This window comes from Anopheles nili, chromosome 2 (genome assembly GCF_943737925.1).
Source record: "Anopheles nili chromosome 2, idAnoNiliSN_F5_01, whole genome shotgun sequence".
Taxonomy (NCBI): domain Eukaryota; kingdom Metazoa; phylum Arthropoda; class Insecta; order Diptera; family Culicidae; genus Anopheles; species Anopheles nili.
Genome location: NC_071291.1, coordinates 3526446 through 3547432, shown reverse-complemented (window position 1 = coordinate 3547432; position 20987 = coordinate 3526446). Strand labels below are relative to the sequence as shown.

The window sequence follows — 20987 nt, the reverse complement described above, 5'->3', positions numbered from 1 at the left end:
AGTCGGAATATGCTGGTTGCGTCATTTTCTATCGCTGCCATGATGCTTGTAATTCATGCACGTAAAGTTCAACAAAAATGATCCCTTTCATTGATTTTATCCATAAACCGCATTAATCATAAGTCCGAAGTAGGATGCATTTATGAAATATTGAAAAACAAAATATAATAATTGCATATTTATGCAGCTTTTGATTGCAAATCGTACCATAAACCGATTCCATTCAAAGCAGCTTGCCTTAAAGCTTTAAGGACGGACTGCCATGTCGAAAATCGGACGAAAAAAAAACGCCCAAGTCACTCAGAAAGAAAGCATAAGTCCCCGTGCGCTACGTAGGTGTTAGGTCCGGATTAAATCTGCTTGCATTCGCACGCAACATGGCCCATAATTTATGCCGTTGTCTCTTTTGTCCTGGTGAAAAATGCCTCCCACCGACCGGGCTTTGTCTCGCCCGATAGTGGTCCATCGTGTGCTACAGCGATCGCGATCGAGTTCCTCGAGAGTGCAGCATAACTTGGGCATCCACCAAAGTGGCATTTGAAGGCGCGACATATGGCATCCCTCGGTCGCTTGGTTCGCATTGAGAAATGCATTTTGCGATGCTATTTTCTTCTTGCAGACGTCGTCGTTTTGCTTTTGCTTCGGGCGCAAAAAAGAGACGCTTCATGGTTCGATTAAAAATAAATAAAACATACACCGCGTCGCATAAAAAATAAAGGAAAATAAAAAAGGGCACTAATTTATGGATGTCGTTTAGAGCAAAGCAAACCTGACCCCGGCCGAGCCTGGCAAAAATAACAGCTTGCTGCGTTTATGATACTTGTTACAGAGAGGCTTTGATGCATGGGTGCCGGCTTGCAAATTGGTGTCGATCGCTTTTGAAGATCTTTCGAAAATCGTTACGTGTATAATAGGACTAATTAATTTTTACACAAGCGGACAATTTTCACAAAATTATATACACCGAAACCACTATAATCACTTAACGAGCCGAGCACTCTAACAAGCTTTGATATCGTTTGCTTCGTAAGGAGAGAGAAAACTATAATAAGACAACCGAAAAACAAACACAAGTTCAATAAATATTGCATAAATGAATATGTTTACCCTTAGGGTCAACGAAATGTTGCCCGTCTGTGATGGGAAAGATGAAAACACACAAAAACCCCCACACCACCACATGAGGGAAGAGATTTGTTGCGCCCTCAAAATTAGGGTAGTGCATTTAAAAGAAGAAAGAAAAAAAAACATCAAAATATTATAACACAACACAAAAGCTAAGCGTTTCAATGGCCCGAAAACCGAACGAGCAGAACAACCGACAGCTATACCTTTTTTCCCCTTTGAAAACCTTTTCGAGCACCTTTTTGCCAGCCAGCTCGCGTCCCTTCCAACGGGAATGCAACGCGCGCACAGCTTATCTGCTGCCGGGCATCTAGAAGATCGAAAGTCAGTGACTTTTCGCGTGAAGCCGAGCCTTGCTCGACCCAAAAGCACGTCCTGGAAGAGGGTTTCGGACGGGAACACCGTACACCCATCGAAAAAGCGGTAATCATAGTGCCCTCTGGCGTCAGGTAGGGGTTAACAGAAGGAACCCACGGCTGGCCCCACGATCGGCCTCTGTCGGAAGAGCTGTCAGAATATCCAGCAGCGCACCAAACGAGACCCTGTGTGTTGCGTAAAAAAAGGGCGCGGGTCCCAAAAGCGCGTCCCAAACCACCAGTTGGATGAAGCTTGGACCTTTTTTTTCGCTTATTTTAGTTTTGATTGTTGCTCTCTTAAACGAATCTTGTGTGAGTCAAAAAAAACATCCACTCATCATTGCCAGGCGTTCCCTGTGGCAGTGGGCTCTCGCGGCTCGCGTATCACACTAAACATGCTGATTATTATTATTAAAATCGATATTTTCAGCGTCAAGATTTATGCACCCCTTTCGCCTTCGTGCTCTCGCATCAACCGCATACCCCTGCTGGTTGGGCTCGTGAGGTTCCCGTGGCTCCTCGAAGCTGTCCGAACCCTAGATCAATGCATTCTGGAATGGGTGGATGCATTTGGTAGCAGCGGCTTGGCGACGCGAGCGAAGCGTCTCGAGGACGAGTGGCATTGACCAGGCGTTCATAAAAGCAGTGCCGCTCTGGCATATCGCGCTGCGAGTTGACGTAGAACACCCTCAGCTCGCCGCAATCGATCGGTCAACAAAGATATCCCGGCGAGATACACTGCTAATTATACACGCTCGAAATTGGCTTTAATATGTGATAATAGCGTCCATTAAGGGTTAAATTTATTTGCCTGCCGTCGCACGGTAAAGGGCACTAGCTGCAGCGCCGTTTCCAGCCGTGTCTGAATCTGATCGTTCCCCTTCGAGACACTTCTATCGATGCAGTTCGGGATTACGTGGAGAGATTATTGCACATTTAGGCAGTGCTTCTGATCGCTCCGCGGTTGGTCGGGATTTTCTCGGAAGGCGGTGTGCGATCTTTATCCGGCACTTCAACCGGCTTGATGTTGTGATGTTCTATCATTAGGAGGAATTTTATTATCGTTTTAATTAAATCTTACTTCAACCGATCGAAGCGTTTCAAATATTCTCAATATTCCTGCGTATTTTAACATGGTCCTCGTTTATTAAAGCGAATCGGAATGTTAGTAAAAGCAAGCTTAAGCTTAAGAATTTGAGAAATTTAAACCCAAAATAATTTAAAAACTATGCACATACACACAAACACATGAAACTAATAACTATCGTTTTTTTTTTGTCGGGAATTAAAGCTTTTACTTTAATCTGGTTTCATGTTCATGATAATCAACTATCCCGTCGATCAGTCAGTCCATAGCTAGTAGGACGAAGATTTAGCCAGTTGGAAGTCCACCTACTCCAACCGGCGCTACAAACCCATCAATTCAGTCAACTTTCGAACAACTCATATCAGTGATCCTCCGAACGACCTTGTTCCAGATGTGAGGCGAAGATTGCTATGCGGTTAACGATCTCCTTGAAGTAACCCCCGACCGTAATTCGTTTACGCATGATAAAGAAACGCGAGTGTTGTATTACACCAGTCCTCTGCTGGCCACACCATCTGACATAATAAATGTTACCTAAAATGGCAAAACACCATCCATTTCCGTTCGGGAGTGTTCGCACTACCTGCCTTCTGCGATCCCTTGAAAATCGATGCTCACTATGATTAACGCGCAAGCATTACATGCGATGTAAGCAGGATGCGAACCATTAATTTACCTTGTCACACAACATGACACATTACATTCAGAATCAGTCAACTCTCAGCGGAACACTACGTGGTTTACTAAACCACTGCACAAGGAAATGCAAACCAAACTCCAATGAAAGTTTGCTGCAGAATTATCTTTCATCGGACCCGGCATCACATGTGAAGAAGAAGCCGACGCGCACCGATGTTTGTAAGCGATTTGTGCACGTTCGTCGCTTTTACTTTCGTTGCAGTCTTTCGTTGTTCGGCAGAGGTAAACAAATCTACGAGCCACACACCACAGTGTCGGCGTTTGTTGTTGCGTGTTTTTCGCCTTGTTTGCCTATTAGTCCTTGTGTAAGGTCATAAATTATCACGCAAATACATATGTTTCTAGCTTGCGGATGTGTTTGAGTGGTTGTGGCTTTGAATGTTTTGATATTTTCGCAACTACGTGCGCGCTTTCACACATTTTCCATTTCGTTTGCCAAACAACGCAACCATTTATGCTGCAGATTTTGATAGCCGTCGAGTTATTAATTAATTAAAATACAATTACACGCGCATGGCATTACCATTTCGGGTAGCATTGCGTTCCGCGTTCGAATTACGCAACGAGCATTAATGAGCTCATGTTTGCCCTCTTTGCGCTCGAGTATGCAACTCAAAATCATATCGACAATCTGGAGCTCGTTGGGCATTTTCCCGCACCGGATTGACAAATCGCTCGGACGGCCTCAACCAACCCGGTGTGCCCGTTTTCGTGACATTCCCCCGCGATTATCGGGTCCGACCGATCGAACACTATCAGTTCTCGGCTATCGGAAACATTAATCAAAACATCGACCGATCGGACACTATCACCGGCTGATAAATTAACACAAATCCATCCAGATGGCAGTACACGCTCTACCGGGTTACACGTACGCCCGGAGTTATCTCGATTTCGCTCCCAACCATCGAAAGTGATTCGTTTCGATTTCGGATTCAATCGCACTTCACCACCACACTGTGCCCAAGCCTCTCCTCCGCCCTGGGAAGAGAGGGCCAGAAACCGAAGGAAAAAGGTGGCAAAAGTGGCTCATAAAAGTGGGTTCCCTCGAGCCGTGCAGTTGCAGGCGTATACTCCTTGACACGTAAAGCAAACAAGCGACCGTGTGCAGCATCAACAGAAGGTGGCAGCGGCAGTAGCACTACCAGTTCGGCGACTCATACCCTTTACACACGAGCCCGACTAGTCCCGGGTTCGGCAAAACCCCTACACTCAGCTGCAACTGCAACCATCGAAAAAGTCGCGATCGCAGGGAAGGCAGTGGCGTCGATTAAGAAGGAGAAAAATCGCCCGCTCAAGCGGCAAAAAAAGGCGCAGCACAGAGAAATCAAAAAAGAAAAGTTGATCGCGTGGCTCCTTGCCGGCGTGTCGGCTGTCGTGCAGCAAGGAAAGGAGACGACGAGCAGGATATGATATGATGTTCGCCCAAAAACCGGGGGTGGCATTATTTTTACAAACAGCAAACATGAATACACGACGTAGGAGCGAAGAAAAAAATCAATAAACGACCGCGTTGGATGAGTTGAGTATTTTGCATGCACTCGAATGTCATCTACAGCGATTCGCAACCGTTACGACCATGAAAGCCACCAACCAGCCGAAAGAGAGCGAGAGAGCGAGGAAAAAACACACAAACGCCACGAAACAGATGGTCGAAGTGGTTCCAGCGCGAACGAAGTAGGATTGTCGGTTAAGTGTTTTTAGAAATTTGCAATCCATCTTGTTGCTACAACATCACCGACAGTTGGCTGGCGTTGGCGTAAGTGCCCTCGAATCACATTTTGTGCCTTAATTAATATGAATGGTGCTGTGTGTGAGGAGAGCCCGCAGGCTACGGCGATGTAAAATTTCATCTATTAAATTATCCAACATGACGAAAAAGCCACAGTTTAGCGGACATGGCATATGAACATTAAATATTTCATGTTTCTTTCTTTTCCCATCAGATAATGTGTTTTTGGCAATATGTTCATGCACGTCGTTGGTAACATTTCGATCACAAAAGGTTGTTAAGTAAGATGATAGCACAATATTGCATTTCTAGTTCATCAAACCCGATAAAACTCTCGTTTTTGTCTTGTTTTCTTCGCCGATCAAACGTTTTTTTATGGGACGCAAATTACAGGCTTCCTAAATATCAAAATACTAGTCAATTCCTCCGCACGTTCCGCACAACAGCAGCAGTATGAATGCAGCAACAAAATCACCTCGCCTACGGGTCACGAGGCGAGCCGAATTGCGGTGAAAAATGGTGGCGAAAATAAAACCGAAAGTGGGTCTTGGAGATGTTTCAATTCCTACGACGCTTGCTGATCGGTGCCTCCGCTCGACAGATGGCAAAAACGATTGAAAACCTCCCCTAAGGGTTGTTTTTTTCGCCTGTGCCTTCGATCGCAACCCAACCTTAGATATCTCTGCGTGTTGCAGTGCTAACGAGAATTATATCATCAAACCCACGATAGATGGCAACCGCTGGTGGAGCATTATGTAAACGATTAATGGCCCGCGAACATTTGCAGTTTCCCAAATGATTGCAGGTCAACCGCGGCAATAAAGCGATCCTTTGCAAAGTCTGAAGGAATATCCGATACATTTTTTTTGCGTCAATCGTGCACACAATAGCTCTCAACTACGGAATGATAAATCAAACTGCAACAACAAATCAATGTAATGGTGATATAATTAATGTCATGAAAATATCACCGCACCAAAAAGCATTACATAAAGCTCCAAAAGACCAGCGTTGAAACGATGCACCACATTAAGTCTCATCATATTATGGGAGAAAAATTGAACACCTCGCGTAATGGGTCCGTTCATTCGCACGCCGAAATTCTTCACATTTTCTGCACCGTCTGTGTCCTGCGTAAGAAGCAGTAGAGTCCTTTTACCAGCACCGTGTGAACCGTCCTCGCGGTGGACACGATACAACAGACACATTACCCACCGAAAGAAGGCGCGGACACGGGAGCTGTTAATTATGCGCGAGTAAAATATTGCCGCAGTCAATAACAGTTGTAATGCGAGCGAGATGGAGGCCGGCCCGTGGATAAGTGAAAATAAACCATATCCATATCACGTGAACTCTTCACAGTATTCCTGCAGCCTGTGGAATCACCCTCGAGGGACGCTGGATGGTGTATCGTTTCGAAATGCTTTCTCAAGCCCGGAACGGAACCAGCTGGTGGTTTCCCGCCGTTCTCGGTGTAATCGATGGCTTTGCGGAAGGATTTTGTCTTGCTGAATCGGTTCATGCTCGTATCGTTAACCTCACCGCCTTCTTACGACAGAGGTCGGTCAAGGGGGGCAAAAAAGGAAGCGAAAATCTTACGGTAATAAGTACGCATTTGCGCCGTGTGCAAAAGGCAATTTTTGTTTCCCTGAACGTGGCTCGTTACTCATTATTCGCAGGCAGTTGGCGATGCTTTAACGAGCCGCCGAGACGATCGGCAGGTTAGTTATCGGTGAAATTAAACCCAACAGGGCTCAACGATGGTGTGCCCGATAACGATAAAGACACTCCCAAATAACGAGTAGAATTCCACCCCAAAAAAGAGCGTTGGTAGCAGACCGAAAGCAATATCACGCTGAACGTCTTCTTCGCCGTAAGGCACATGCAAGCCATTCGGCGGTTGATCATTATCGTAGCGAAAACCACGTTGCATTACACCCTGAGCAGAAGTATATCCTGAATGGATTTTTTAAATCGCCTTACGGGAAAGTAATTGGGACAGATCCCTACAGCGTTGTTGCCAGTACGATTTATTACCGATGCTGGTTAGGCGGAAGAGATTTATTTTCCCACTGCCCCACTGCCCCAATCAAAACCATCCCGAAACAATTATTTTACGATACAAGCTCAATAAATAACCAAAAAGTTCATTAGTAATGCTGGAATTTCAAAACAAATTAATAAAATCTCTAAACATCCAGTTGAGCAAAATTACATGATTTCTGTTCGACTAAATTCATCAGGAAAACACTAGCGACAATATGAGTTGATACGAAGCCCAACTAAAATCCGCCAAATTATTCATATTCTACACTTGACCATACACTGCAAACTGGTTACACGAGTCTCTTTTACAAACGCTCTTCCTTGTCCAATGCCTTCTGAAAATATTCTTCTACCAGCGTAACCACAATCCGATGTGCCAGGATGTGCGGTTCTTTTCGTGCGGAATTTCACAGAATCGATAACTCTTCCTCATTTTTTGCTGCACCCGTATGAAACCCAAAAGGGGCATCCTTGTTTTTCCCGGTTTCCCCGCGGTTGTCCCACACCAATCAGAGGCGAGGACAAGCAACGGCAATATTAAAACCCACAAACAAGCCCTTTCCTTCCCAGGCGGTGGTGGTTTTACACGCACAGCCCTGTGCAACCAAAACCAGAGTAACCGGAGCCATGTAGCATGCATTTTGGAGATCCCACACGGTCAAATGAGTCTTTGCACGCTCGCAGCCTTTAGCCCAGAGGGCTCTAGTGGGAAGAAGAGAGCACAAAAAAAAAGAAACAAGTACACACCGTCGTCGATTTCCCGGTGCCGTGTGGCATGCAACTCGACAGCATCCCGTTGGAGCAACCACAAGCAAAAAGTGTAACTAATTAATTAGGTAACGCTCTCCCGTGGGGTGTAAGATGGCGCGAAGGATTCCCTTTGCGGCTCTGCATGAGCTCGCTGAGTTCATGGTGCTTACATCATTCCAGGTGGTAGCAGTCGTGTTTTAGAAACGAGGGAACAATTTTGGAAGCCAAATCGTGCCCAATTTGCACCGATGGCGGAGATAACGTGTGGCGTGTGCAGTCAAATTATCGCTTGTAATTAGTTGAAGGAAATATAAACGTCGGGAAGGTGGGTTACGTTCACAAGACATAATATATGAACTAAATAAAGAATTCTATTTTCATCAGATCGTGAGCTAACAATTCGCATGCAAGCGAGCCTTATGTCTGCAGTGAAAATCAATATCAAATTTTTCACCATGAATACAGTCGCTAATCACGGAAGAACAGTATTTATTCTAGCCTATTACCCATCAGACTGGCGGCGTGTCATTCGTTGTTTGCAAAATCGAAATCGATCCACAAAACCGATCGATTCAGGACCATCATTTGACAGACTAACGGGAACGGAAATGGCCAATGCCTCTCGAATGCCTCTCGGTCGCCTCCAGAGCAGATTCCAACAGTGCTGCAGGCAATTCTCGATGACCCTTTACGTCCGCGCCTACGATGTGGCGATACTTTTGAAGATCATTCATCAAACAGCGTTTGGTTCTTGTGCTTCTTCTTCACGTCGCTTCTCACCAGCGCCCTTTGATAAATGATGCGATAATCGTGTCCACTCAACGCGACTCCGAGTGATGCTGGAGTGGGGAGTGAAAAAAAAAATAACTCGTTCTACACCAACCGAGCACTTCCTCAGCGCGTTCTAACGCGAGCCAAGTCGCGAGCTGAATCCAATTAAAAACTCATCGCAATCACCACGCCGGCCGTTGCGTCGGCGAGCGATTACTAATGAGATTCAAACGATTCATTGTGAATCTGGCCGCTCGGTTTCGATCTCCGCGTGTTGCTGAGAAGTGCCTTCAGCTTCTCGAGCATCCGATCTGGCATCTTCTTCTAATTACTAGATGACAAGTGCGGGCCGCCTGTGCTCTGATCTTGTGATCGCGCATTTCCCGCTAACCCGACTGACCTGGAATCCGGTGTCCGGTTGGGGCTGTGAAGGCCTCAGAATCGTACCGGTGCCGAGACAGATGAAAAGCGACCAACATTTCAATCACTCGGCGTGCCGTTTTGTGCGCAACAAGCGGACATTTGTTGCCAATCATCGTGCCCATTAGCACGTTAGGGGTTGGTCGATGGGGTGGCGATCTCCCTTCGGGAAGGTCCCATTGTCCGTCGCATGGAAATTAGGGGATGAAAAAGAAATCTCCGCTAAAAGATGCGAGAGATGGCATGCCAAATCGTGGGGTCGTGTCGGTTGATTTGACAAGTGTTTCGGGTTGATTTGCGGCAGGTGAAAGCGCACTCTCGATAGCAGGTGAAACGCATGCCAGAGTCTACTGAACGGTGCGATGAAAGGACACGAATGACAAAGTTCTACTCCATCGCCCATCGTTTTTATTCCTTTTGACCATTCCTCCGTTGGTGAAATTCCACGCTGACGGCGTCATAGCACATGAACCACCGAAAATATGCACAAATGACCCGTGTTTAGTGCTACTACCTAAACACCTGAGTTCCGCTTCGTTGAACCTGTTAGAAAATGGAGAAAAAAATGCACACAATCTGCGTTTCCCCGCGATTCGATGATTGCGAAAGACGCGGAACACAATTCACTGGCACTGATGTCGATAAAATTGACAGTATATTTTTAATGAAGCAAAAAGCCATAATCCGGGTGCAGGCTGCGATAAAACCGTGTCCATCTAGGGAGAGTCCGCACTCCCTCGACCGTCCCGCGGTGGTATAAAACCTCCCCCTCATTTGATGGGGACAAATCAAAATCGGGGAGAAAGTTTTTCGCCCGTCAAACGCGATAAGTTCGATACGATCGCGAATGCGCGCATTAGTACCGCGAACGATGCCGCCAGCTAGAGAGCTCTCTCTCTCTCTCTCTCTCTCTCTCTCTCTCTCTCTCTCTTTCTAACATCTATTCGTTCGATTTCCTTTTTCACCCGCGCGATCAAAGCCATTTCGGCGCTAAGCCTTGACAGTGAAAAGGACCTCAAGACGGTGAATGATTGAGCGGTTGTTGGATGGGGCTGGTTGATTTGCCACACGAATTGGAATAGGATCCCGATGCAAATTCGTCAACGTCATGCGCGTTTGCGACTTCCCTGGGCGAAGGGACACAATTAGGAAACCATTTAGCTAGACACCGATCGGTCGGTCGGTGGATCGGATTTCGCGCGAACGTGCCCCACATGGAATGGGAGGATGGGTTTTTCAACATTTCACCTGAAACCGAAATTTGAACCTCTCCCTTTTGTTGTCGCCCAGAGGGACCGTAAAAAATTAATTCACCTCACACACCAATTACAAATCGCACGATCGTTATCGTACTGGCGGCGGGTAGAAATAAAACCGCGAAACCCAGCCGTGTCAAGTGCAAAAAAAAATCCACAACGAAGCGGAAAAGTGATACGCCACGTTGGGTTGAGGGCTCGTAAAATATAACGCACCGGACGAACGACCGGTCGGGCGGTCGCTGTCGCCCATAAATACGCCGTTTATTGTGACAATTATTTCAACGTTTAATATTGAGTTAAGTGCATGTTCGGACGGGCAAATAATTCTACTAAGCCGACGCGCCGGTGACGGTTTTCGGGAGACCTCGCGCGATGTCGTGACCGTGGACGCGAAACCTGCACGCTGTTAAACTACGAGGCTCCCGCAAGTGCCGCGACTCGTACGAAAAGCTCTGCGTGTACTGCACACGCGAACGCCAACCGTCACGCAAAAGCCTCGTGCCATTGGCGACCATTGCGCTGGTTTTAATGTGGGTTCTGTTTCGGTGCCCACTTTTTCTTACTTTTCCACGCTTTTGTCATATCTCAACTTACGCGGGCGGTAGTGAGGCCTCATATTTTTATCTCATCTTTTAAATTTCGTTTCCACGTTAAACCCCTTTTTACCGACCCGCCCGATAAAAAGGGAAAGAAAAACGGCCCGCTGCCGGGACGCATTTCCCGTCTTCCAAAATTTGAACTAAATACCCAATCCCGTCACCATTTTCGGGCCGGCAGTTGCACTTGGTCCGGACACATTCCCAGCTCGGGTGCATTTTCGATGCCCTCCCCCGAGACTGCAGCTTGTCGCCTATCGCATCGAAACCGAAAAAGTTGACCGCCCATAAAGACGGCGTATACACGATGTGTGGAAGCGGCCCGATAAGAGCCGCATTATAGGGTTTTACAGTTACGAGATAGTTTGTGGAGTTTTAAGGTAGGCCCCCGGGCGAGCGACAGGCGATCGTTGAAGTTGGCGAAGAAAAAAAAAGGCATTTTGCACTGCATTTTGCGATCCACCATCGCATCGTGTCGCGGTTTGGTCGATTCGATGGCAAAAACTGGCATATAGATAGGAGTGACCTTTATTTCGCTTGATGTTGACACGCGGCTTACGGGCTGGGGTTTCCCTTAAGGCAATCATTCGCTTCATTACGGTTAATTCGATGACACTTCAGCTCGTACTCGACGGAGGCTTCGTATCACAGCCGATAAGCTTAACTGCCGCAAAGAATTAAAACAATCGACACCGACGCAATAAAGGTAGACCAACATATTTATGCAATCACTTCAAAACAACAAGTCGAGAAGCAACATGATATATTTTTGGCAATCTTGAGTGATCTTTGCGCGGATGAAGCAGTTAAAGTGCATATATTTTACGAATCTCGCTGTTGCATTTTATTTATATAACTTTGCTTTCTTCGCTAGCAATTTTCACATGGGAATCATGCACAGGTGAAATAAAAAAGATCCCAAACCAATCGTTTAACAATCGGCCCGTGTTTTTTACTCCTTCAATCGATCGTCGAACCCGACCGGTAATGCTGTAGCCAAAAGCTGTTTTTCCCAAAAACCGTTTCCCAACAACGGCCTGCCCCAAAAGAGCCTTCTTTCCATTTTTGTAAATTAGTTTCTTCATTATCACCTACCGCGCTTGGGCGCGAAACATCGCATCGTGTGTTCGCCTTCTTTTTCACTTTCGCCCAGTTTTTCTGCACAACTTTTCACCGTCTTCCCACTCTGGCACGCTCTTCCCGTTATTGCCCCGCAGTCCGAGTTATGAGTTACGATGCCAATTATGTGGAATTTTGAACGGCCTGCAAGTGCATCCTGAATGGAAAGTGCATCCTCGCGTCGAGGATATCGCATCCCGGGTAGACCCGTTCACTTTTTCGAATGTGCGACAGGAAACGTAATTTCAATAAAAATTTCACAATACAAAAACATTTCCCTCAAACCAGATTCGATTGAAAAAGGTGGGCACAAAAACGACCCTGTTTAAAATTGACTCTCATTTAATTGAAATAAGCTAAACTACGGACACTGCAACCCGATTCAATTTTAGAAAATGAACAAGAAGGTATTTTTCCAAACCTCGGAGAAGATTGATTTCAATGGACTTCCTAGCTTATGCGTACGCAAACATAAATGACTTCTTTTTAGAGTCATTTTAAATCCCAAAAAAAACCAATTTGGTAAAATGATCCGTTTCCGGCCCACTCAACTCATCTCCACCACGCAGCACATCCCACGAACCCTGGAAATCATAAAAGGAGGCCTCCGATCAGACTTGAACGAGCCCCATAAACAATCCTCGAGCCCACTTCCATCTGCTAACGATTGCGGTGGCGTCTTTAAACCAGTATCCTCCCACAAATCGACACGCCAGTCGACGTCGAGAATTTCTACCACGCCACCCTTCGCTCTCCAGCGCCTTCCATCGCGATGCGACGTTCGTTCAGGCCCATTTCTTTTTCTCCTCCCACGATCGCGAAAGTGCCCGAAATGGCGGCTCACCCCTCGCAAAAGGACGTCCGCCTTCGGAGGGCCGCAGGCAACGAAACGAAGAAGTGCTGCGAAAGATCATTGTTCGCATCGATAATTATGACCGGAAGGTGAAATGAAAGTAATCATACGCGCGAACCCGCTGCACCCAGCCCGACGTGGGACTCTTTTTTGCTCCGGCAACTCGACTGACCGGCAGGTTCGACGTCGGGACCTTTTACTTTCCACACCATGGCCCATCGTGGCACGTATCCGTCGAAGCCCGGCGACCTGGCGATCGGCCTCAGTACGACGAGCCCGATGAAATCGATCCCACAATGACCATTAGACCCACGATAGTGACCGGAAAATGGCGGACTCCGAGTGGCCGCGTGCAGTGTGTGGTAATGATCCAAGCATGGCACGAGAGAAGAGAGCAAAAAAGCGCTTCCTCAGCAAGGTGGCTGATGCTGTGGATACTCAAAAAAGGCACAACTGCACGGAGGATGGCGGAGAAAGCAGCTGCATGCTGCAAAACGGAACGATTCCTCGGCTTTCCACGTGGTCATTATGATATTTTCATCGTTCATTAAACGATCATGATCACGAAACGAAACGAAACGGAACGAAAGAGAGGCTGAGATTTTGTTAGAAGCCACAGCTACGATAACGAAACAGCCGGTCATGTTTTCCATGCTAAGTGCAGATGTGCCCTGATACGAATCTTGCGACGAATATATGTATGCTTTTTTTTTGTTTTCTTCACGATCGCTTACAGCTTTAGTTCCCCCGGGTTCCTTTATTGTCTGCTTTGTGTGCAGCGCAACCGGTCGGATTGTGAGACATCCAAAAAAAAAATCGAATGCATTTAATTATGTAACCAATCGCGTCTTAAATGAACCTCCTTACCTTGCTCCAACTATTATTTGATCACCGGAAACGTCAGTCAGCATTCGGGAATACGACGTCACATTTGGGTCCGTGTACCGATCGGCAGACAGCAGTAGATCTGGAGGAGAAATTTCAAACATGAACACGTTATTTTACGTTGATTTTACTCAAGATTTAGCGAGATTTTTAAACAGCTTTCAATACAATTAATCTTGCGATTGTCATCACTTCAATGCATCCTTTAACCAGGCTTCTTTCGGGCGGAGGAGTAAAGATTTAAAAACAAGATGACGAACTACTCATCACCTCAGTAACTCCTTCAACCAGTCGCTTCCTTTTCAGGCAAATCGTCGGCGATCGAGCGAGGCGTGAAAGCGAAAATCAACGCACAAAGAAATGGTTCCTTTCAGCACTTATGAAATTGCACATGAAGTGAAAAAACACACACCTCACAACTTCGCTAATGGCACACCGCAATCCTCTACTTGTCCTCCATGGATGGGCACGTCCCGAACATCTGTTTGCGCAAGATATTGTAGGACCTCTTAGCGAACGGAGACACTGGAACAATGCTGACCGCGACCGCAATGATCGAAGAGATAAAGCACCGCATTGTTTCTGGCTGGAAGCGAGGAAGCGAGGTTTGCCAACTACAAGATACGATCTGTACCTGAAGCGATAGCTAGCGACACTGTCGGGGAAGGTCCTAACATCCCCGAAGGTCAACTTCTTGGTAGAATGGGGCTTTTTGGAGTTCTCAAAAATTAGGCTGCCATTCCCGAGCCCTTTCAATTCATACATCTCAATAAAACCCATGAACCTCCATAGCGACCAGCGGGTGGAATTGTTTCCACGCCCGCAAGCAAGAACATTCCGTAACGGACAAGCGCTCTCTAATGTGCAGCCAATAATCATCAATAACCAACCGAAGGGCCACTTAATGGCTGCCGTATTACTGCCTATTCTTCGCTCGCTGCCGCTATATCTTAACCCCGGCCCTAAATACAGCGCGTTCCGGTTCTGGGGTTGCCGTTTGACGCTCCGATTGCGGCAATCTGCCCCCATCGAGATTGCCTCATAATCATAAACAACGTTCCACCATTAGATCATTTGTTTGTACACTGAAAGACTAATTATTTGCGCATGCAAGCTGCTCGCAGAACCGCGACCAACGAAGGGCTAAAGGTTCGACTGCATCGGTAGCATAAAAACTCCACCACTCGCGTGTAGCAGCAACACAAACGGTGCAAAGTACAGACAATCGGCAAGCTTCTACTAGAGCTCGCTTCGGAACGGAACCACGAGAGCATGTACGTGCGCATAAAGGGAATCTTAGCCTGGGCTAGGGCAAGGGCTACGGATTCTGCAGTACCTCTTGCAGTAGGTGGAGAAGTGTCTCTTAGAAATCGATTCGTCGACGTACTGCCGGAGCACTGCCGGTGGGTTGCATAAGATTTTATCAATTTATTTAAATTGCGCCCGAGCCAATCCGTCCACCGTTTCACGTTCACACAATCGCAGGTTCGTAGGTCCGTAGGATCGCTGGAGCTCCCGCAGAACGGCACTCCCGAAGAACAATGGCATCGAGGGCCACCGTTGTTGTGAGCGTGTATAAATTATGGGCCAAACTTCCTTCGAGTCGGAAAAAAAGGGTTCTTTGGATTATGAACGGATTTGAACGGGGACGGAAAGGAAATAGTACAAACGCTACCATTCAACCTAGTGTTGGGTAGGTACTCGAGTCAACTTCAATGACAATGCTTACTTCAAACTGGAAGGAAAAAGGGAATTGGCCGGAGCCGAGTGAGCTAACGACATGATCATGATCCCCTTCTTCTGTGCCCGCAATTTTGCGGTTCTGTGCATTATGCTTTCGAAACTCTTCACTTCGAATCGCGAACGAATGGAATCGTAGCATAAACGGCACGTTTTGGCTCGCTGAATGCCCTCATGAACTTATGCTGCATGATTGTTCGCCTATGATTCGAAAGGCTTAATGAGAATTGCCTGCGAGAGAATTAATTAAACTTGGCTTGGGACTTACTGATCGTGCCTATTACGTTGGTTAGAATAGTTCTTAAGTTATGTTTTTTTTTTTTTGCAAATTAAACATCATCTGCATCTGTTGCTGCTTTCTAATCTGAAATTTGAGAGACTATCGGTGCGCTTACGCGATCGCTGCGGGGGATTTACTGCATCAATTTATTATTCACCATTTACAAGCACTTTTAATTACTTCTGTAACTCATACGCTCATTTAGTGCGCCCTGTTGCATGCATCTCAACCACGCAATGGATTAAATTCCCTCCCCGGGTTGCAAAATGACACATAAAAAGGCACGCGACACCGTAGAGTCGTAGGATGGAAACAACAACAAAATCTCTCGCTTCGTTGAAAAGAAAAGGCACAAAAAGTGAATGTGGTTTACCGTTTCGTGGCCGAAAGGGAGTCCGCATCCGGAGCATGTACGTGGCTTTAACGCCCTTGCGAGCCTGCCAGCGTACGATGAGGGTGCTTAGGGCACGGTTTTAATTGAATCTCCCCACGCTGAATCTTACGCCCGTCCATAATGGTGGTCTTATGTTTGCCACGCAAGCGCAGAAATGAGCATTTATTGCTTTTCTAACAAACGCAACAACAGCACTTACGAGGCGTCTAGGGTGTAGCATATTTTCTTCCACATCTCCACAATGCGCACGATGGTGCACGATTGATCCGTGTTTCGAAGTCCAAGATTCCTGATGTATTTTCGTTCAAGCTCGTGCTCATGTCGCGACAACATAATGCTTCCTCCTGGCGGTGCATGATAAATTATCACACTCGGTAAACGTTCCCCCAGAGCACGTTGGCACTGTGTAAACGGTGAGAGATAACGACGGAAACATGCTCTATAAATCACGCATTAAGACAAACATGATAGTGGCTAGTTTGGAGAACCTCGATCTCCAGTCAAATCGGCACACACGGGAAGGTAATCCACGTCACCAGTGGCTTGGTGTATTAGGACACAACGCACTGTGCCAACTACCGGTCTTGGAGGTCGCTTTCAAATGTCGCCGTATCGCGCACAGCTTGACACGCTTTATCGGAGTCGGAGGTCGATGCGATATCCTCTTGTGCCGATTGGGCTATCGTATCGATCGGCAAGTGCATCGCCATCGACAGCCGGACAAGTCCATGCCCCAAGGCGTTCGTTGACACGATTCGATAAAAGCTCCCAATTAACGCCGGCTTGGGGCTAGCTCTCGAATGGCTTCTGAGGGGGTTGGAGTGTGGTTGATATGGTGACAAGTGTCCAACGCAACCGTTGACCTTAAACGGTATGTGGCCGGTTCCAACGAGCTCGGTGTTCCTGTTCCGCGAGTCGGAAGTCCGCAGAAGCCAGTCCGGCGTTCTCGCGAAGGATCTTTTTTTTTGCAGGAGAAATGGGTACCTTGGTGCGTAAATAAGTACCCACGTAACCGATTCCGGACCAGTCCAGAAACCCGATGAAACCGGCCGGCTTCGAATGAGCACACCCTTCTCTAGCTTCACAGAGCCCTCGGGCTGGAGTCTGGAACAGTGCGTTCGTAAGCCGATACTTAGAAGCACGTCCACCGAAAGCACCGTTCCCGTTCGACTTCTAGCCGTTCGTCGAAGAGCGAGACCATTCCGAACCGGCACGACAGACAGCCAGACGCAGTGGTTGTCACCGTCCGTGACCAAGATGACCGTAAAAGGAACGGCGATCCGGCGGGTTGCCTGTCGCGCAAGCAGCGCATCGAGACGCTAGAAGCGGCCCTCACCGAGCGGGGCAAAAACATGTGGAAAATAAAATAAACGGGATCAAGAAGAAACTGTCCGTGGATGGTGAGCTACCGCAGAAGGAGTAGCATCCGGACGGAGGACGGAGATGAAAAGCGAGACGCACTCGCGAAACCCTCGCACGCTAGTCGAAGGGATAGAGAAAACGCATCGATGAGATCTCTTGCGAGCGGCCAACAGGAGGAAGAGACGTGGAAAATGAAATAAGTTAATTAAAGTGTTGGGCCAATGTGTGACAAACGAACAACAACAAAAAACTCTACAATACACACACTTACAGCGACCATCGCCATGTGCCAAAATCCACCAATGCCAACTCGTCCCTGGAAGGATCTCGTTTGCTCTTGCGTTCGCCTCGAAATGTCCTGCCGTGGAAGATTAAAACCAAAAAAGTGAACGTCCCCGTGCGGGCTTAAGCATGCGATTTAATAAAGCCATCGTGCGGTTGTTTTACACCCGCGGGGACCAGTGGTTTACTTTATTGAGCTGGGTAGGGTTCGCAAAGGCAAATAAGAAAAATCGAACTACGGCCATAAAACGCAAACCGCAGAGGCTCCAACAAAAGCAGGACGATGCCGGCGGCTTTACGATTCGCTTCGCAGCAAGCCGAAATAAAACCATTGCCGCTCATGATGAACCAATCAGCATAAAACAATGGCCCTTCTTGCGCGGCCCATTCATGCGCCTTTTAGCGCTCGACACAATAATTCATCGCTGTCAAAAGTGCTGCCCTATCGCGGAATGAACCGCACCGTCAGAAGGATCTCTTCATTTCGTCGTCACCGAAAATGGCACCGATTTGATGCAATAATGGGTGACGTGAAGCCGGTTGCGGTGGACGAAATAAATTAAAAACGCATCCGGACGGGACGGGCCCGGACGCAATCGCAAACGGCACTGGGAAGGGGTTCGCTGTTCGAAGATTCGTCCTTGTTCGCTAAATAAGATTGATTTCAATGAATAGTAATTAAATCGCGCTCAATTATCATGAAAACATCTGTTATTACGAGTGGACCATCCCTTCGAGTTTCGGCTCCCAAGCGCGGTTCGCGTGTATTAGCGATCGCTGGGAACTGGACCGCCTCCCCGGGACCTTGGGCTCGCTCAAGGTAACGCTAAAAGAATGTAATTTGTGTAATTCGTCACTCGATGTACGAAGCAAATCGTGAGCAAACGGGAAGAGAACTTTCACCATAAGTAAACACGGTACACCGAAAGTCCGTCCAATGAGGCCGTTCTTTCACCAACCTGTTTTGGCTCACTCGCTCCAGGCAGTCTGAGATGGAATTCTCGACGAGTTTGAGCCCTTGTCAATGCGATGAAGTGAATATTAAAAAAAAACACGCTCACACACAACGTGAGACGATCCGTGGGGAAATGGGTCATTCATGATACAAAAAAAAAACAAACCGCAATGGAGACGTTCCCTGAAGCGATAAGGACGAATACAAGAGCCAAACCGCTGAAAATAAAACATCAATGCACCCTTCTGAAAGAAAAAATAAAAAGATCCCTTCTGCGCCACCGCACTCGCGCAGTTTCATCGCCTTAATAATTGATTACACATTTATGACCTTAATTTTGATAATTTAATTTTTACTTCCCCGGTAGCAATCATCTGTTTCTGTGGTATCTCGCGGCTGGACACGGTTCGTCGCCTTGTTTCTTTTTTTTTGCTTCTCTTTCCGGACCCTTTTCGCGGCCCAGCGTTGTTCACAGTGCGACTAAATTATGGACTACACTCATGCGTTCCCGTTACATTCAAATTGCACAATCGGTGGGAGAAAATTAAGTTTCTGCATTATTTCCCACCATTTATACCACACGACCCAGGCAGAGCTGGTCGCCTTGCTGTCGGTGCAGTTTAAATCGTTTGTTTGACTTTAAAAGTCCTCCTTCTCTGGGAAGAACAACTTTCTGCCAGAGATGAGCGTGGATGAACTGTCCATGTCAACCGTCGTTGCTTGGGAGAATGACTCTGAAATATTATCCCTTCAAAAGTCACGCTGTCATAGGGCATCCTGCTTCAGTCCATTCGATTCTTCCGAAGTCCTGGGAGGTGCATCACACCGTCCCAATCGCATCTTAATGGATGATCGAACACCGAAGTGAAATCCCCATCGAATCGCCTCATTCAAAGTAGGCTTCCGTTTACTGACCGCCTCAACTCAAACCTGCATCGATCTCTCGACCGCTGTTAGGCGTTATCGCTTCCAGCCTTTGACGGACGTACAAATTGACAGTTATACGGCCGACGGCCAAACGAGCAAACGAGACCTGTGCGCATGACGATGACGGGAAAATCAAGATCGGGATCAAAGTGTGCATGTTTCCACGTCGAGTTGCTTCATCCCGACGACCGCGTGCCCCGGATTGTCCGCCGCATAAGGCTCCAATACCGAACGGACCGGTACCTGTTCCAGACCAGAAGGCCAAGCCAGGTTAGCCGCATGCCTTCATCTGAACAGCACGAGTGGCTATCAGCTCCCGCGTTGGCAGAAAGGCTGTAGAACGACAGTGGCCGGTCCGAGACATCGATTTGTTCGTCGATCGAACCGGCAATATCGATCCCGATCGCGCGATAGATCAACCGTGCCAGCATTGCCTGAAGCTCGCTGGTGTGCGGAAGAAAATGCCGATCGACGGAAGACTGACGGAAGAAAGACCGACCCATCCTTCCCGACCACGTCGCAGCGAAACCGTAATCTTTCGCCATAAATCAAAACAGCAGCTACGAACGAACGGGCCAGCCCCAAGCAGGCCAGCTGGCTGAACAACTTCGCTATACAGCTGCTGTAACCGGGCCAGCGCTTGCACATTCTGTCAAATTTGCAATGAAAATTCATCGCAATTCAAAGCGTCATTAATCAAAAGACTGCAGCGAGCGACGAGCAACGAACCCGTGGTAATGCATGTACATGCACATGTGTGGCTGGGAACAAGATGGAGAATATGTTTCTCTCGTTTTTTTTTTGACTTATTTCCTTCCCCTTTGAAGCGCAACCATCAAACCATCCAACCACCCCATTATCATTATCATAATCGTAATAATCTGATCCGGTGCTAGGTCAAGACGACTTGGGAAGGTTTCCTTTTCCAACCTCCCTTGCACGTCGACAAGCTGGTCGCACGCCCGGCCCCAGGCGTAAATTGCGCCCGGGATGCACTTAAGTGCACTTTCCGGACGATGACATTGACGGATACGAGGAAGCCGAGACACGCACGGGTCCGGAAAAATGTTCTCCGATTGCAATCGCGTGCCCTAAGAGCGCTAGCACGGAAAATTCACACAAAAGAGCGTCTCGTGTTTGCTTTCGCCAGGAAAGCAGATAGCCAACAATGCCAGTGACGAAAAGATACGCGTTTTTATCGCTTATGATCCGGTTTTGATTCATTAGCACCACTGACATCCGTTAAGGCCGTTTGCTCGGCAGCGCAGGGAAACGATTCGGATGAAGGGAAACATTTCGGGTATAAAAGGAAAATTCCTCAAACCCTCGCGATCGTTAAACATCACCCC

General features: G+C 47.4%; 1 protein-coding gene across 1 annotated transcript in view; it reads right to left on the bottom strand.

The window, feature by feature from the left end:
• The window catches only part of LOC128721480 (semaphorin-5A), a 96666-nt gene that overhangs the window by 47827 nt on the left and 27852 nt on the right, over positions 1-20987 (bottom strand). Inside the window, exon 2 of the mRNA XM_053815237.1 lies at positions 13681-13780. Coding sequence (XP_053671212.1) covers positions 13681-13780 — 100 coding nt within the window. The remainder of the gene's footprint in view (positions 1-13680; positions 13781-20987) is intronic.